This window comes from Corvus moneduloides, chromosome 2 (assembly GCF_009650955.1).
Source record: "Corvus moneduloides isolate bCorMon1 chromosome 2, bCorMon1.pri, whole genome shotgun sequence".
Classification (NCBI taxonomy): Eukaryota; Metazoa; Chordata; class Aves; order Passeriformes; family Corvidae; genus Corvus; species Corvus moneduloides.
In genome coordinates, this window is record NC_045477.1 from 80,588,325 (window position 1) to 80,603,423 (window position 15,099).

The 15,099-nt window shown below is 38.5% G+C and overlaps 1 protein-coding gene across 4 annotated transcripts in view; it reads right to left on the reverse strand.

Moving 5' to 3' along the window:
- The window catches only part of DZIP1 (DAZ interacting zinc finger protein 1), a 40,944-nt gene that overhangs the window by 2,645 nt on the left and 23,200 nt on the right, over nucleotides 1-15,099 (reverse strand). For 2 of the 4 annotated variants that reach the window (XM_032100050.1, XM_032100051.1), the window contains 7 exons: nucleotides 11,494-11,553; nucleotides 8,352-8,497; nucleotides 7,868-8,063; nucleotides 5,377-5,506; nucleotides 4,472-4,522; nucleotides 3,441-3,643; nucleotides 2,960-3,090 (listed from right to left, as the gene is read on the reverse strand). In XM_032100050.1, coding sequence (XP_031955941.1) covers nucleotides 2,960-3,090; nucleotides 3,441-3,643; nucleotides 4,472-4,522; nucleotides 5,377-5,506; nucleotides 7,868-8,063; nucleotides 8,352-8,497; nucleotides 11,494-11,553 — 917 coding nt within the window. The remainder of the gene's footprint in view (nucleotides 1-2,959; nucleotides 3,091-3,440; nucleotides 3,644-4,471; nucleotides 4,523-5,376; nucleotides 5,507-7,867; nucleotides 8,064-8,351; nucleotides 8,498-11,493; nucleotides 11,554-15,099) is intronic. The other 2 variants (XM_032100053.1, XM_032100054.1) reach the window with 2 other exon arrangements.

Below are 15,099 nucleotides of genomic sequence, written 5' to 3' on the forward strand. Positions count from 1 at the left end.
GCTCAAACTTTAAATATACATTCTCCTCAAGATTCAGTGTCAGCATGTACAAACATTTTAATTAAGTGGTGGATTTGTATATTCAGTTCACAAAATGAGAGTCCATTCGAACAGATGAACCTGAAGGCAATGAGTCCATGGTCCTTCTTACCTCATCTGTCTGAGAACTAAGTATCTTTATTCAGCTTTAGAAAGAAGAGCTACAGCATTTCCCTATTTGTCAATCAGATGTGGCTTGATGAATTTGAGCTATTTTTAGAGAGTTTAAATATGGAAAGTGAACGATGGTTTCTCACAAAGCTAAAACCTTATTTCACTGGAGTCTCCCAGTATTAGAGTAAGGATCTACACGGTGCTTCCATTGCACAGAAGGAAGGTTCAGATGCTACTAGAAAACAATGTAAGGTATGTACACACTAGAGAAAAATCAACAAATATGAACATGTCGCATGTCTTGAAAGAAGGGAAGAGACTGAAGTAATGCTTTATCTTGCAACATAATTCCATTTTAACACTGCAAACTGTTTTTCAAAAACTGACAGATCTGCTCAGTGTGCTGTATTATTAACATACCAGGATTCACTATTGTGCAGTTTCAAATTATCTGCATTTGGAGGGTGTGGTAATGGGAAAGTCAGAGTCACATATATTGAGAAATGCTGGAGGAAGAGTTTCCGTGAACATTCACAAAGTCCCTAATTATTTTTAAAGTAAAAAATAGAGATAAACAAGTCAACCTTAAACAAAGTTCAGTTTTGATCGAGTGTAAATACACAGCACCAATCAAAACTACTAAATAGTTTTATTAACTCAAAGACTTATATAAAGATGTCTACATTGAAACATATAAATATGGGCATAGATATATGCATATATAATTACCAAAGCATACAAGATGGTGTGTTCTTCCAGGAAGATTCCAGAAACAAAGTAGCAATGCCTGCCCTGGTTTCATGAACTTATTTTAAACTCATCATGTCCATACAGGATACATCAGGGACACAATGTATTCTAAATTAATTATAGCAACAACATTTTTCATAAAATGATAGAAAGGTTTGGGTTGGATGGGACCTCAAAAGATCATCCAGTTGAACTCCCTCACCATGGGTAGGGACACCTTCCACTAGACCAGGCTTTTCAAAGCCCCCTTCAACCGGGCCTTGAACACTTTCAAGGACGGGGCATCCACAGTTTCTTTGGGCAACCTGTTCCAGTGCCTCACCACCCTCACAGTAAAGAATTTCCTCCTAATATGTAATCTAAACCTACTGTCTTTTCATGACAGTCTAATTTTCTGTCCAGAGGGATCTGTTCCATGATCTTTCCAGGCACAGAAGTGAGACTAACAAGTCAGTAGTTCCCAGGGTCCTCTTTCTTTCTTAAAAAATGGGTTTATTTTTTTTTTTTCAGTCAGAGATTACACCCAACTGCGATGGCTTTTCAATTATCATGGAAAAGTGGCTTGGTGACTATATCAACCAATTTCCTTAGGACCCTGGGAAGCATCTCACTGGGTCCCACGGACTTACGTAAGTTCAGGCTTCTCTGGGGGTCTCAAACTCGACCTTCTACCACAATAGGAGGGATTTCATTCCCCCAATACTTATGCTAAGGTTCAGGGGTTTGAAAGATGTGGGAAGGGAGATTATCAGTGAAAACCAGAGCATTTTTAAAACATAGATTTTAAGGCTTATTTTGCTACAGGTCTTTGCTCTTGAAGCCCAAATTCCTGAACACAATGGCCCACCATCTAAAGATCTTCACAAAATCCAGCCAATTTAACTGTGAACATTTTACAGTCTTATAAAATCTGACATTACAAAGAATTTGGAAGTAACACTGGATAGAAAATTGCACTGTAATAGTCATGTCTGAATTGATAATTTTGAGTCCAGTGTGATTTGCAGCTCCCACACAGTCAATGGACAACTTAGGTGTCATCAATGGCAATTACAAGGACACAGGCTAAATGTGATTATGCTACCCTCACTGCCAAAGTTAATTAAGACAATCACTCTTTTCTGGAAACTGAAATAGAAGTGTCACTGGTTTTGGGGGGAGTGATGAATTTCAGATTTAACTCACAGTCAGGAAGCCCTAAGGTATCAGTTTTATTATGGATAACAGGATTCTCAGTAATTATTATTTGCTAATTTAGTGAAAAAATGTTGTATTGAATGCTAGAACTAGTACCTGTCTGTCTACTTCAATCTAGTAACAATTACTCAGAGTGAAATAAAATCACTAGCTGCTGTTGACTTTGCATTTGGAGTAACTTTTGTTCCTTTTAAAAATTGTTCAGGCAAAGACACCAGATTGTGGCAAAATGCTTCACCAATTACAGAACTGTAAACTGAGGAGAATATGGGGACCTTAGGAGCCTGAGGGGTGAAGAATACATTGTGTTAGTATTCTGTTGGTGAACATAGGCCATACTCAATGGACAGCAACAGATTTGAAGTAGTCTGAAAGCAGTAGGTGATTGTGGATTGATGCAGAAGACCAATGGAATTTCTCCTCTCATTAAAATGTATTTATGAGATCCATATTAGATAAAGCTCTAGAAATAATGTTTTTAAATGTTAGATATACAAATTCCTTTATTCTTCCATCAAAACAAGACACTAGGAAAAAAAGTAAAGAAGGGCTCTCTATGCTGCTAGAATAGAAGAATGGTACTGATTGTGCCCAAACTTTGAGCTGTAGAGATCCAAAACAATCAAGGCATCAGCTAAATAAGCAGTGTGAATGAAGTCACTTGCCACTGGTCACTTGCTAGTACTTTTCTGTACACCAGTGCAGATGTACCCAAAAAGACTACTTAGCTGTAATTCCAAAACTGTCTCAGAGAATTAAGTTCTTTGCTGCATCAAGATGATTTCAGCATGAAAAGAAAAAGTAACATACATATAGTTCAATTGCTTAATGTAATAATGCTGCATACTAAAAGTGATACCTTCAGTTCTTTCACCTCTTCTTTCTTAATAAATGCCTGTGCAACATTAATTCCTCCAGCCGGTTTGTTCTTATTTCCATGGTTAGAAAGAGTCTCTCCAACTTGTTTGGCCAGTTTTTGAATAAATGTTCCTAAAATTCAGAAAAAAATTAAATTGACAGTTTCCATTCACAAGGAGGGACTTTATTATAAACCCCCTAGAAATCTTCCCCAAAGTAAAAATGAGTAAAAGAAGTCTCTCTGAGACAAAGATTGTCTCTTTTCCTGCATTTATATAGAAGAGCATGATACACATTTCTAAGTAATACACTAATAGAAACACATTAGCAAAAACATAAAGTGTACACTTATATATATATATATATATACACTCAAGACTAGGTAGTCTGCCTTCATTATGTTTTCTAACACAGAAATATTACCACGAAATGCAAAACCATGCACACTTGTTGAAACATCCATATACAAATGCAGTAAAAACCTTTAGAAGTTTTGGCAAGTGTTACAGTTTCTTCAGTTTTGTTTTCCTCCATCCCATCCGCATGGCTTTTGCCAGAAGTCTTCTGAAAAGCATGGACTGTGCTGCTTGATGGTTTTGACTGCTTTTGTAGTATCTCTGGTGTTCTATAAGGCTGTTTAACGTCATCTTCATCAGCTTCTTCCTCTGAACTGAATGGTGGTGTTCTAAGCAAAAGCACATACAACACGAGCACTTACTGGGTTTCAGGGGGTGCATCACCACACACGTTTAAGCTTCCTTGTATTTTCTTTTCTAACAAAGTGCATTTTGCTTAGTGAAAAAAAACAGAATCTCCCCTAAATTCTAACTGTCCAAAAAAAAAAAAACAATTTAAAAGAAAAATGACACTGCTAATTAAACTCAGAAAGTTATCCCAAAATGGTCTCTTATACACACAACTCTTTCCATTTACTCAACCATCTTTACAAAACAAGAGACCAATATAAAACAAGTCTTGCCAGGCAAACACAGATAGGCTTTCATGGATCAGCAGGTAAAGCAAATTTCAGGGTCAAGGAATCTGTGCCACAAAACGTCTGTTGTGACATCAGTTAAATGAAAACAATGTGGGAATTTTTCTTTGCAGGCAGTTGCAAAGTAATGTACCTGATGTGAATGGAACATGGCATATTGTATTTAATTTTGGTTGCAGTATGAAAATAGCAATAAACTGAAAAAATTAGGTCATCAAAGTCTTCAAATGCTTTTAACTCAGAAAAAGCATCTAAGAAAGAAACTAAAAGAAGTTATTGATCTTATTGAATATCTCTTTCTCGATCACAACAAAGAATACATATGCTGAAAGAAAAACATGTTATCTTTCAGGGATTATAATAAGACACTCAAATGGAGTAATACTTTAAACCAAAACATGAAATATGCAGCCCAGAGAGTGTTTATGATTTTAGCTTAATAATAGTTTTTGTGTGGCAAACATGAATATTCAGTCACCAAAAATGTCTTCTTCAAAAAGGCAAGGGAACAAAACATACGTGATGCTAGGCGTCTTTCTGGAAATTCCTCTTCCAAGAATCTTCCTGGATCTAAAAATAATGAGACAAGTTATTTCAAGACTGACAGTCCACTAAGCAAGCATAAAGTTTATATAGAAGTGTTGGGGAAGATGAAATAGGAAAGACTTATAAATATGATTGCCTGACAAAAGATTTTGGGAATATGAAAACTACAGGCAACATCGAAATGAAAGCCGCTTTTGAAATACCAAGTCTTAGTTATTGAACAACTGGAAAACAATGGTATGGCCGACTGAAGGTAATCCCCTCTTGATGGAACAATACCCTCTGCTTGCAAACAGGTCCAAGGGTCAGAGCAGACCCTACTAGCTCAGCAGAAGGGGTCCAAAGAGTAGTTTTTGGAAGTTAAGATGTAACACTCTATGGTAATATAAGAACTCTTATAGGCTGTATGTAAATGCTATAGGATTTGTATCTTGTATTAGATTGGTTAGTGACAATTAGAATATTCAGTACAGAAGATGATTTATTGTATTGTAACCAGGACTTCAGACATTCCTCACTACTTACACTTCCATTCTATTCTCTTGCTCTTACTTCCACTCTCGCTCTTACACTCTCTCTCTCTCTCTCTCACCCACTTACTCTCTTGCTTTCTTGGGCCTGCTCAGAGCTGAGTCTGGCAGCTCTGAGCAGTGCCCCAATACCCACGTCCTTTGCAATAAACCGCATGTGTCCCAAGACCTGCCTATAGAGATCTCTCGTCACCATCCGTCTCCGTCCCGCCCGTAACCTACATAGAAGTTATGTGAATTCTTTCCTCAATTCTTACAATTTAGGAAAAGTTCACATCAGCCACAAAAAACCCAAACCCACAGGACTGTTATCTGAGGTATGAGTGTTTTTAGAATGGCATCTCTTACTTTGGTTTAGAAACATACTCAGGGATGATTGGTCTTTGTCCAGGTGGGCGGAGAGCTGATGGAGAAAACTTTGTTGGCTTTTGTGGTGCGGCAGATGAGGAAACTCCCAATTGATTGAACTTGTGTCTTTCTACAAGAAAAGTTATCTATGTCATTCTTGCAAACAGTGTTTGGTATCTTTCATATTTAATTTCTACAATTAGAGATGTCTCTGCTGCAGGCTATAGTTTTACAAAAAAAGAAGAAAAAAAGTAATTCTCTTCTTCCAAGCTGTTCAGAGTTACCATGTGTTGGGTTAAAAAGTGTAGCAATTTGGCAGAAAATAAACCCCCTTGCTTTCTGTGATTACAATTGTATTGTTAGTGCTATGAACAGCTACTCTGCAGTTAATGTTTAGATAGATAGACAGATAGATAAAATGTGTATATATATATTTCTGGCAATCCAAAAGAAACACATATGTTGCATTTAATAGGCTGGCTCTTTAGAATGTGGCCAGACCTAGGGTTAATGGACTCTTCAAGCACCTGGTGTGGGGCCTGTAGTTACACGGTTTTTTTTGTAGTTACACAGGTAACAGGTGGAGAAGACCCCACAGAGGTTATGTGTGCAACAGAAAATGGGAAGAATGGGTTAATAACCTTAGGCTTAGACATTCCTACATCCAAGTGTCAAGGGCCCAAAGGTGGTTAAGTTCTTCAGAGACTGATAGATTAAAGGAGCCGCTTCTGACACCTTGGAAAAATAGTGCATGGCCAGAATCTCTCTAGTCTTAAAGAATTACAACAGTTAATGGGAACTTTAGGATATTGGTGCAAACATCCCTGGTTTCTCTATTATTGCCCATCCCTTATACAGTTTGCTCAAAAAGGGAAAATCATGGGAGTGGACTGAGCAACCCATGAAGCAGTTCCAACAGCTCGGTCCCACACCCCCCCATTGGCCCTACTAGAGCAGAATGCGGTTCTGTTGAGAATATGGCACTTACTGCAACTGGTTTCACACTGGCCCTTATGGACCAGAGAGATTGAGCCCCACTGCATTGAAAGACCCAGAACAGAGATATTCTGAGTTGGAAAAGGGACTTTAACCATTAGTCCAAGCAGTTAAACAAGTTGAGCCACTAACGGATAACCTGTCTGGACAAACCCTGATGAAACCTGTATTGTCTTCCCTTTCCAGGAATGATACTGGGAATGATGCCAGTACATCTTCACCAAAGATCAAGTTAACCATCTAAGGACTGCTTATCCTTGCTGTAGGAGCAACTACTGCCATCATGAACCAAATTTGGTTCACATATCAACAAGCTCAACTTGCAGGGTGGAGACCCTCACTTCTTCTATCCATAGAAGCTAATAAATATGGTAACTATAGCACACTCTGCACCACCCACACTTCTCACTTGTGAAATTTACTGTGGCAGCAAATATAAGGGAAGGAGATGAGGGCACTTAGCCCATTGAAAGTAGAAAGGTAACCTGAATGCCACTGAATTTAAAAGGGAATTTCAATCCTGGTGGCATCTAATCAATTTTACTTATGACCTCGTTAAGAGTACAGTAAGAAATAAAATGGACAGCATCAGTGGTCAGACCCCCTCTTCAGATGGTCACCCACAGCTACAGGAACTTTAAATAAACCACTTCACCCAGTTGCTGCTATGTTAATCCTGACTCTAATATGTTTTGCTCTGATCATAGACATGTATGTAAAAACCTGGATAATGATCTGTCAGAAACACGTAAGGTCTGGGTGTGGTATAATGAAAGGTGTGGGGGAGAGGTATGAGCAATTGCTCTACAAAGACCCCCCCAAAAATCCATTAAACAGGTGTGATAGGGGCGCCAAATTGAATGTGTGACTGTAGGCATGGTGTGGATAGTGTAGGAATGAGGCCTACAGCCATGAGATATACGATGAAGGGATTTCCATGAGATATGCCATGAGATGTGTAGCTAAGGGATTATGTGGCCATGGTGGCATGCTGAGGGGCTGGTAGGTTATCAGGCGGAGGCTGGATGACTCTTACCACTGCAGTCCACCAGGGGGGAAGAGGGATTGATGCTAAGGTGTCACTATTGGCAAATCTGTGATCACAAAATGAGACCAGACTTAGAGTGTAGCCCACACCATTGGTGCACCTGGGAACATGACCAGACTTACAGCGCTGAATTGGCTAAAATCAGAACTTAAGCCCAGCCGTACCCAGCCCTCCAGATCTGTGAGGATCATCTGGAAAGCAAGGGGGTTTATTTGCTGCCAAAGTGTTACACTCCCAACACAACACCATCTATCTTGCCAATATAGGAGCTAAGATATTTGCAGTTAAACACCATGTCAAGAACCCTTTAAAGAAAACAGTTTAGTTGCCCATAACTATATAGAACATTGATATGGAAAAGCAGGAAAGCAGCTTTACAGAAATGTAACCTTAAATAGCAGTTATAAAATGTAAGACAATGAAATAAACCCCAAAATCCACTGTTACCTTCACCAGGAAGCTGAACACAGGAAGCAGGTCTGCTAGAAGATAATGATTTCTCTTCAGCCTGAAAGCTAACTTGACGTTCAAGATGCTCTCGAATTCCGTGAATGGTGGGCTCTTGCTTCTCTTTGCGTTCTCTGGCATATTCAACAGCTCGCAAAATTTTATTTAAGCGATCACTTGATATTCCACGAACACCCTAAGGAAACAAATTGTATTGTAAACTCTTTTCGACTGCAGATATCACAAAGCTTGTACAAAAATCACAGAAGTTGGTAACACTGCTCACAAGTGTCGCTACATCCTCCACAGCTGTAATTTGATGGCCATCCTCTTGGGTTAGCGGTTGAGGAATTACACTTATTTAAAACACAGAAATTTAGCCTTGGATTTTATAGGTTGAGAACTGTAGTACAGGAGTGAAAGAGAAAAGAAGAAAAGTGGTGCAAAGATCATTCTTCTTTTAAATAATTCAATATCATCTTACTGCTTTAATTCCCAAGGATTCCAGCTTCTCCTCCAGGGCTTGCTCCAAAACAACTCGCAATTCTTTAGTTAAAGAAGGATCAGACTTCAGAGCATTTATTAAATAGTGGTTACTTCTACCTGGTTTATGATCACTTTTCTCAGTTTCTGAAATAAGAAGGAAAAATGCTTTTAAGAGATATTTAAAAAATCCACAGTACATGAGACAATTAAAAACTGCACTGAAGCATGCATTCTTTAGAAACAGTGTAGACATATATGTGCACTATTTATCTATATGGAGTTGCATGATTTTCAAAATCTTGGGCTAGTTTACAAAAGCCAGCTCACTTGGAAACTGTACCTCAGCACCTCGTACTCACCATTTTATTGTTCTTGTTACAGAATCATTGTAAAGATACGTTGCTGAATATTTAGCAACAAAGATCTTTATTTTTAGAATTGTACTTGACAACTTCTGATGAAGAAAGACTATCTTCTGATACTTAAGTTCTCTAAAAGTGGTATTTCAAATAAAAGCTGAATTCTAGCAGAAATCAGAACAAGAATACTACAAACTTTTTCTCAAGAAAAGCTTCAAGCAACATGATGATGTTCTCTGATAAAATCATCTACTGAAATTAAATCTTTGCAAAGTTGTAACTCTTTCCAAAGTCTTGGTAAAGACAAAACCTTAGTCTGGGGCAGACTGTTTCACAGAAAATACATGATGGATAATAATCATCTTTAAAAATCTTTCAAGGACAAAGTTCAGTGTCAAGTTTTCTTCTATGCAAGTCTATGACATCATACATACTTAAAAGCAGACAAAGAAGTTCCTATCTCTTTCCCTTGCTTTAAGTGTCAATAATGACTCTTATGTCAATAAAGAACTCTAATGCAAGAAATAAAGAACCATCTAGACAGATTCTTCCATCTAAAATGAAGACTGACATTTAAGTTAGGCCAAAGTATTACAGGGTCATACAGGGGAGTAAAGAAGCAAAACACACCCATTTAGAACTTGTCTATTTTAAAATTTTACTGAATGCCACTTAAAGTAAATGAAGCAATAATCTGTGGAACCATGATGGTTGCTTCTGTCTGGCAGTGGTCAGCAAAGCTGGCAAAGGGTATAAAACATCCCAGGAAAGCATGCTGTAAACCACACACCCAACTCCCCTGAAATAACAGGTAAATCTCGGGCAGGACTTTGTCTTTCCCCAGTATGCCTTACAGGACACCAGAGTCATCTACCAGCCAACAGACAAGGACAGGAATGAAGGCATAATTCCATATTTTATTTTGAAACAAATGTGCCACTTTTTGTATTTGTAAACAATGACAGCTTATTAGAAAGCAGCTCCTCTTACTTTTCATTTTTCTTTAAGGGAAAGACAAGCACCCTAAAGAGCAGACAAAAAAGTCTCAAGATGCACAAGTGACACATTAGGCGGTTTTGAGGAACTGCCTTCCCATGGGGTCCTGGAAATAACTATAGGTAATGAAAACTGAAAGAGAGTCCAGCTGCCATAGTATTAGATCTGTCTTGAAGAGGACATAATCAGGCTGAAATCTCATCTGGTTTTGGGAACTGTGTGGACAACTCAGTCCCTGACAGAGATGGAATTAAAACTGATTTGTCTGAAGAACTGAGTTCTAGAAGAGGCAAACAATTGGTCTCGAGGAAATGCAGGGCTATCTGACTATCCCAAATCAGGATGAGATGGCATTACGCAGAACAAAATCCTCCCAGAAAGCCATACATGAGACATTTTAAAGTGGAAGGCTCCCAGGAGCCTTCTGAAAATCCTCTCTCTCTCCAATGTTAATCCTTATAATAAAATAGATACATTTAAAATCATTTTAAAATTCCTAATTACTACATACTAATAAGGGGAACAAGACTATCCAGCATTATCCTAATTAATGACAATATTCATTCTTTCTAATTAACTCAAGACAAATCCTCTTTGCCAGAGCAATTATTTAAGGAACTGTTCTGTTATTCATCCCTAAATACTAGATTTAACAACTTTTGAGACAAGGGACCTTTCATCTGGTCCACTGTCTCAGCTCCTACATAATCCTAGAAAATAATGTTCCAAGTCACGAATTTTCACACTCTCCCTTACAAATGATGGCCATCAAAACCAAAAAAATCTTGGTCTATCTTTTCAGACTGCATTCTTTCTTTTTCTCTTCTGCACTTCAGGCCATGCCTTTAGGCACAGCAGAAGAAACAAAGACAATCCATCAAGAGAGAAGATGGCAAGCAAGAGAAATAGCAGAAGGAATGGCAAAAATGCAAGCAGTCTTTATTTCAGATTGTTCAGAGTCACTGGATTTTCCCTGGGGAAACCTCCCAACCCACAAATGTATTCAAACAACAATTTTGTTTTCAAAACACCATCATTCCTTTGAAATTTAAACTCACTGGCTGTAAGGTTCAAAACTGATTTTGATTTTCACACACGAAGAGCTTTTTGTTATTCAACTATTTGGTGTTTCACCTAAGGTACTGCTAGCTGCCTCCAGGAGAAGAATACCATGCAGGATGAACCAGTGCTTTCTGTTCTGTCAGTGTAAATGTGGCCTTCTCCAAGTTCTCCTTGGATGAGGCACAACAGCTGCCAATGCTGGGCTATGTAACTTTACTCCGAATTGCACAACAGTGGCTGAAGCTGTGGCTGCTTATGGGTAGGTGTAACTCAGATTACTTGTAAAAGTATCTGTGATGCATTTATGAAAGCTGGCAGCTCCAATCTCCACCACCAACTTCCTTTTACCTGAACTCTTCATCCTCTCAGGCAGAGTTTAAAAAGGAAGTGAGCACATATTGCAATAGTGTCAGCACCAAAAATTTCCTAGTGATGGGCTTTCTCCCATCAAACATTTTTGCTCTGCTTAGTTCAAGTGCCTTTAGACATATGGAATGTGCCTGCTTTGAAGAAATTAGCTAGATTCTCACGAAAACATTGAACTTGGATAAGGAAATAATAATATTTACAAGCAATAGCAAAGCAGAGACTGACACAAGCAATGTTCTCACCCAAATCACACAAATATACTGAAATACAATGAAAAATACTGTAGATACCAAATAATATCTTTTGTTTTCAAGAAACACATGCCAGTATATTTTGAGCTGAATCAATCATTACCTTTTTCCTCTTCTGAAAGCTCCTCTATGGGCTCCAGCATATGCACCAAGGGTGCCTGCTCTAATAATGAGGAAGAACAGGAACACCAGACAAAAAGGACAGAAGAAGGTCAAGGTCCAGAGAGGGAAAGTCAGGAAAAAAACCACCACACTGATGTCAACTTTCTTGACTGCTGACAACCTGCTTAACAATCACAAACCCACTACAACATGACTCTTTACTGCCTTGGGGGTACATTTTTGTAGAGGAGACTCTAATACAATAGTCACTTGTCTTGGGGTGACTTTGTGATGTGCATCCCCTATCACTGCCCCATGCCCAGGAATTAATTTTATGCCTTTCTGTGCCTTTAAACTGAGCAAAACTTTTTCAAAGCAGTTTGTAGCTTGTTCAAGGTCACACAAAGATTTTTTTTTTTTTTTTTTTTTTACCAACTGTGGCAGGAGAGCAGGAGGGAAGGGAAGCACCCGGTTTTGCTTTTCTTTCCAGCCAGCTTTTGGCAGTTTTTTTTTCCTCAGCTCCTTTTCCTTTGGAGAGTTGAACTTTTGCTTTCTTGGGACTTCATTTTTTCCCTTTTCTCTCTGCTGGACTGTTTCAACATCAGAATACATCGGGAGGAATTTCCACCAAGGCCTTGGCCCTGGAGGTGGGCCCACCACCCCGTCCCAGCTCCAAGGAGGGGGAGAGAAAGACTACGGAAGGACTCTGAAATTTTCCCAGGTTTCTCTCAGCAGAGCGGGAGGTTTTATTATTTAGCATTATTTTCCTTTTCCTGTGTGTTTGTTCAATAAATAGTTTTTATCTCTTTCACTTTCCTTCGAGGAAAATTTATTTTTTCCCGAACCTGGTGGGGGAGGGGTGGTTATAGCCTACCTTCTCTCAGAGCATGTATTTCTAGATTGGGCCAAACCAGCACATCACTTAAGGAGTGATTCTGTTGTCCAAACACAGGTGTATGGTGTCATTCCAGATACACCAAAACTTTAAGCCATCAGTGCAAGGTTGACTGATGTGCCACACAACTTCTGGAATGGCAGCAGTTAAGTCAAGTGGGGTATTTTTAGACATCTACAATGACAGGGCTGCCCAGGATTATGTAAATCGATATTGTTGTTCTTTTCTCATAAAAAGCAATTTTTAAAGATTTTAGAATATTGTCTATGTGCAATTTTATACTAAAAGTTTAAAAAAGACAAGTGAAATGGACAAAGTAAACCTCAAAAATATATGGAAAAATATATTAACTCAGTATTCCTAAGAATTATTAAGTACTGAGTTCATATGTGCAAGATAGAGATTTTATACATATATATGACAATTCCCAATAAAACCAATTTTAAAAATCTTTAATCACTCCAGCTGAGTCAGCTTCAGTACTATCATGTGTTTTAAAGAATTCTTGAAATGTCTCTGCTGAAAACAGCTTCCTAAACACACTGAATTTATCATTCTATAGGCTGTCAGGTACAATTTGCTTCACAAAAGTGAAGCCAGAGTACAGTTTATTTACAACTTCATAAACTTCAGATATAAGACATGCTTGAAAATCATTATATGCAGACCAATAAACATTCAGGTTTTTAAAATGTTAATATTCACCTTCTACAAATTAATTGGTACTAATGAAAACTAGAGCTTGAGTGCCTTCTAGGGTTCACAATAAAAACAGATACACAAACTGTACTTTCAGCATTCAATTACAGGCATTGTAAGAGAAAACAATTTGTTGGTCAATATTTTGGGCCTACATGCATTTGCCCTACCCTTCACAAAAAACCTCTTGCACTATAAATGGTTGTTACACTGTATGGGTAGAGGCAGAGGACGTGATGCTGCAGTGAGGATGCTCTTTGGCACTCCTTGTACTCCAGGTACAAACATGGATGCACTGTGACAGGTAATCGCAGTGAAACAAGCTTTTGGAGCTAATGACACTGCCACATCTCCAATATTCCCCAAGAGAAGGGGATTAAAACTGGTGGCATAAATGCTTGGTTATGGGAGCTGCTCTCTCCATGCCTTCCACACCTGTGGTGATATTCAGCTCCTCACCTGCTTTTCCAAGCCAGTTACCAGACTCAAGATTTGCTCCTGCAGAACTTCTACTAAATAAGAAGTTCTAAAAAAATGCCTCTTATACCATCACAAGTGATAACAAGATGCAAATATCAAGATATCTTAGGAAAAACTCTGAGAGACAAGTGGGCTTCTGGTTTTTCAATCTCTAAAGCTGTAAAATTTATCAGCGGCCAGAGAATTTCTAGGTACTGGAATGCAATCCTCCACACTACTGCTCCTGGCACTTTGCTGCTCTTCAGCAGCTAAGATTCTCCAAAACAATTTTCAGACACAGTTTGGAATCATTCCCAAGTGCCTGAAATGCATCTGTTTAGAAGGACAGAGCCTGAAGCACAGACGGAATGTTCTGAGAGGATTTAATTTAGCTCCATGGGCACCAAGGCTGCCAAGTTTCTTGGCTGGACTTACTGGTCAGTAAGGCAGTTGCTGTGTAGTTGGATTGAATCTATGCTTGTTTTACCTGTACTTTACTCAAATGCTCTCTGCTTAAAGGGGCTGACTCATCTCTGCACAAACCCTTGCCAAGTGACTTAATGTAACAGGAAAAGTCCAGTCCCCAGAACTCAGACCTGAAAATAGTCTGCTGATCTGGCATAAAGGTGCATGCTCCCCTTCCTCAGTGTACCAGAAACAGAGGAAATGAAAAACCAGTAATTACTAAGAACATTTGCAAGAGCAGACCCTCTCAGAAATGCACTACTGTTACATGTAGTACTGCTGTTCAGTGCATGGTAACAGAGGAGATCAAATGCTAAGGCATGAGAGAGTACAACACCTGAAAACACCAACTTCTCTGACATAAGAAGGCCTTTTCTTTCTCTTCACTGTACACATATTCTAAGAGGTATCTATTAAATATCATGTTGGAATCACAGGTAAGAGAAAACATTACTCTGGTTTATAGACAGGTGTGGAGATGACCCCCCCTTAAGGAGTCCTCTCCTTATGTTTACCAGAGATGTGCTTCTTCTGGCCATCTGATCAGCCATATTAATTCTAGCCACCATTAAGGCCAGCAGTGGCGTGTCTATCATCCCACATCTTCCAGAGTATCTCTTCTGCCAGCTAGTATGTGTAGAGACACAGACGGGATGTACAGGTTACCTTAACTTCTTAGTGGATAATTATGCTACTGAAAAATAATGTGCCCAGCATACTTTCAGAAGTAATTACCTGTTTTAAAATGTATTTGAAGACAATTTCTATGCAGGTGGAATAGGAAAATATATTTAACAATAATGAAGGACTCAGACTGTGTATATTTCATGTACATCATGTATTATTTTTCTGTTCTTATCTACTAGTTAAAAAACTCCCCAATATTCTGACAGTGCTATTGGGAAAGCAGTCTTCTGGCCAACATTTAAAGAACAAATCCCATCCATTTATTTTGAAATATGAAATGCTAAAGAACTTTTAGCCTTAACAGAAGCATTAAAATAATCTATGGTGTAGTGTCATCTACAGTAAGCACTTTGCACTTGCAAGGTAAAAACTTAGGAAAAAATGTAAAATTTGTTTTTTGTA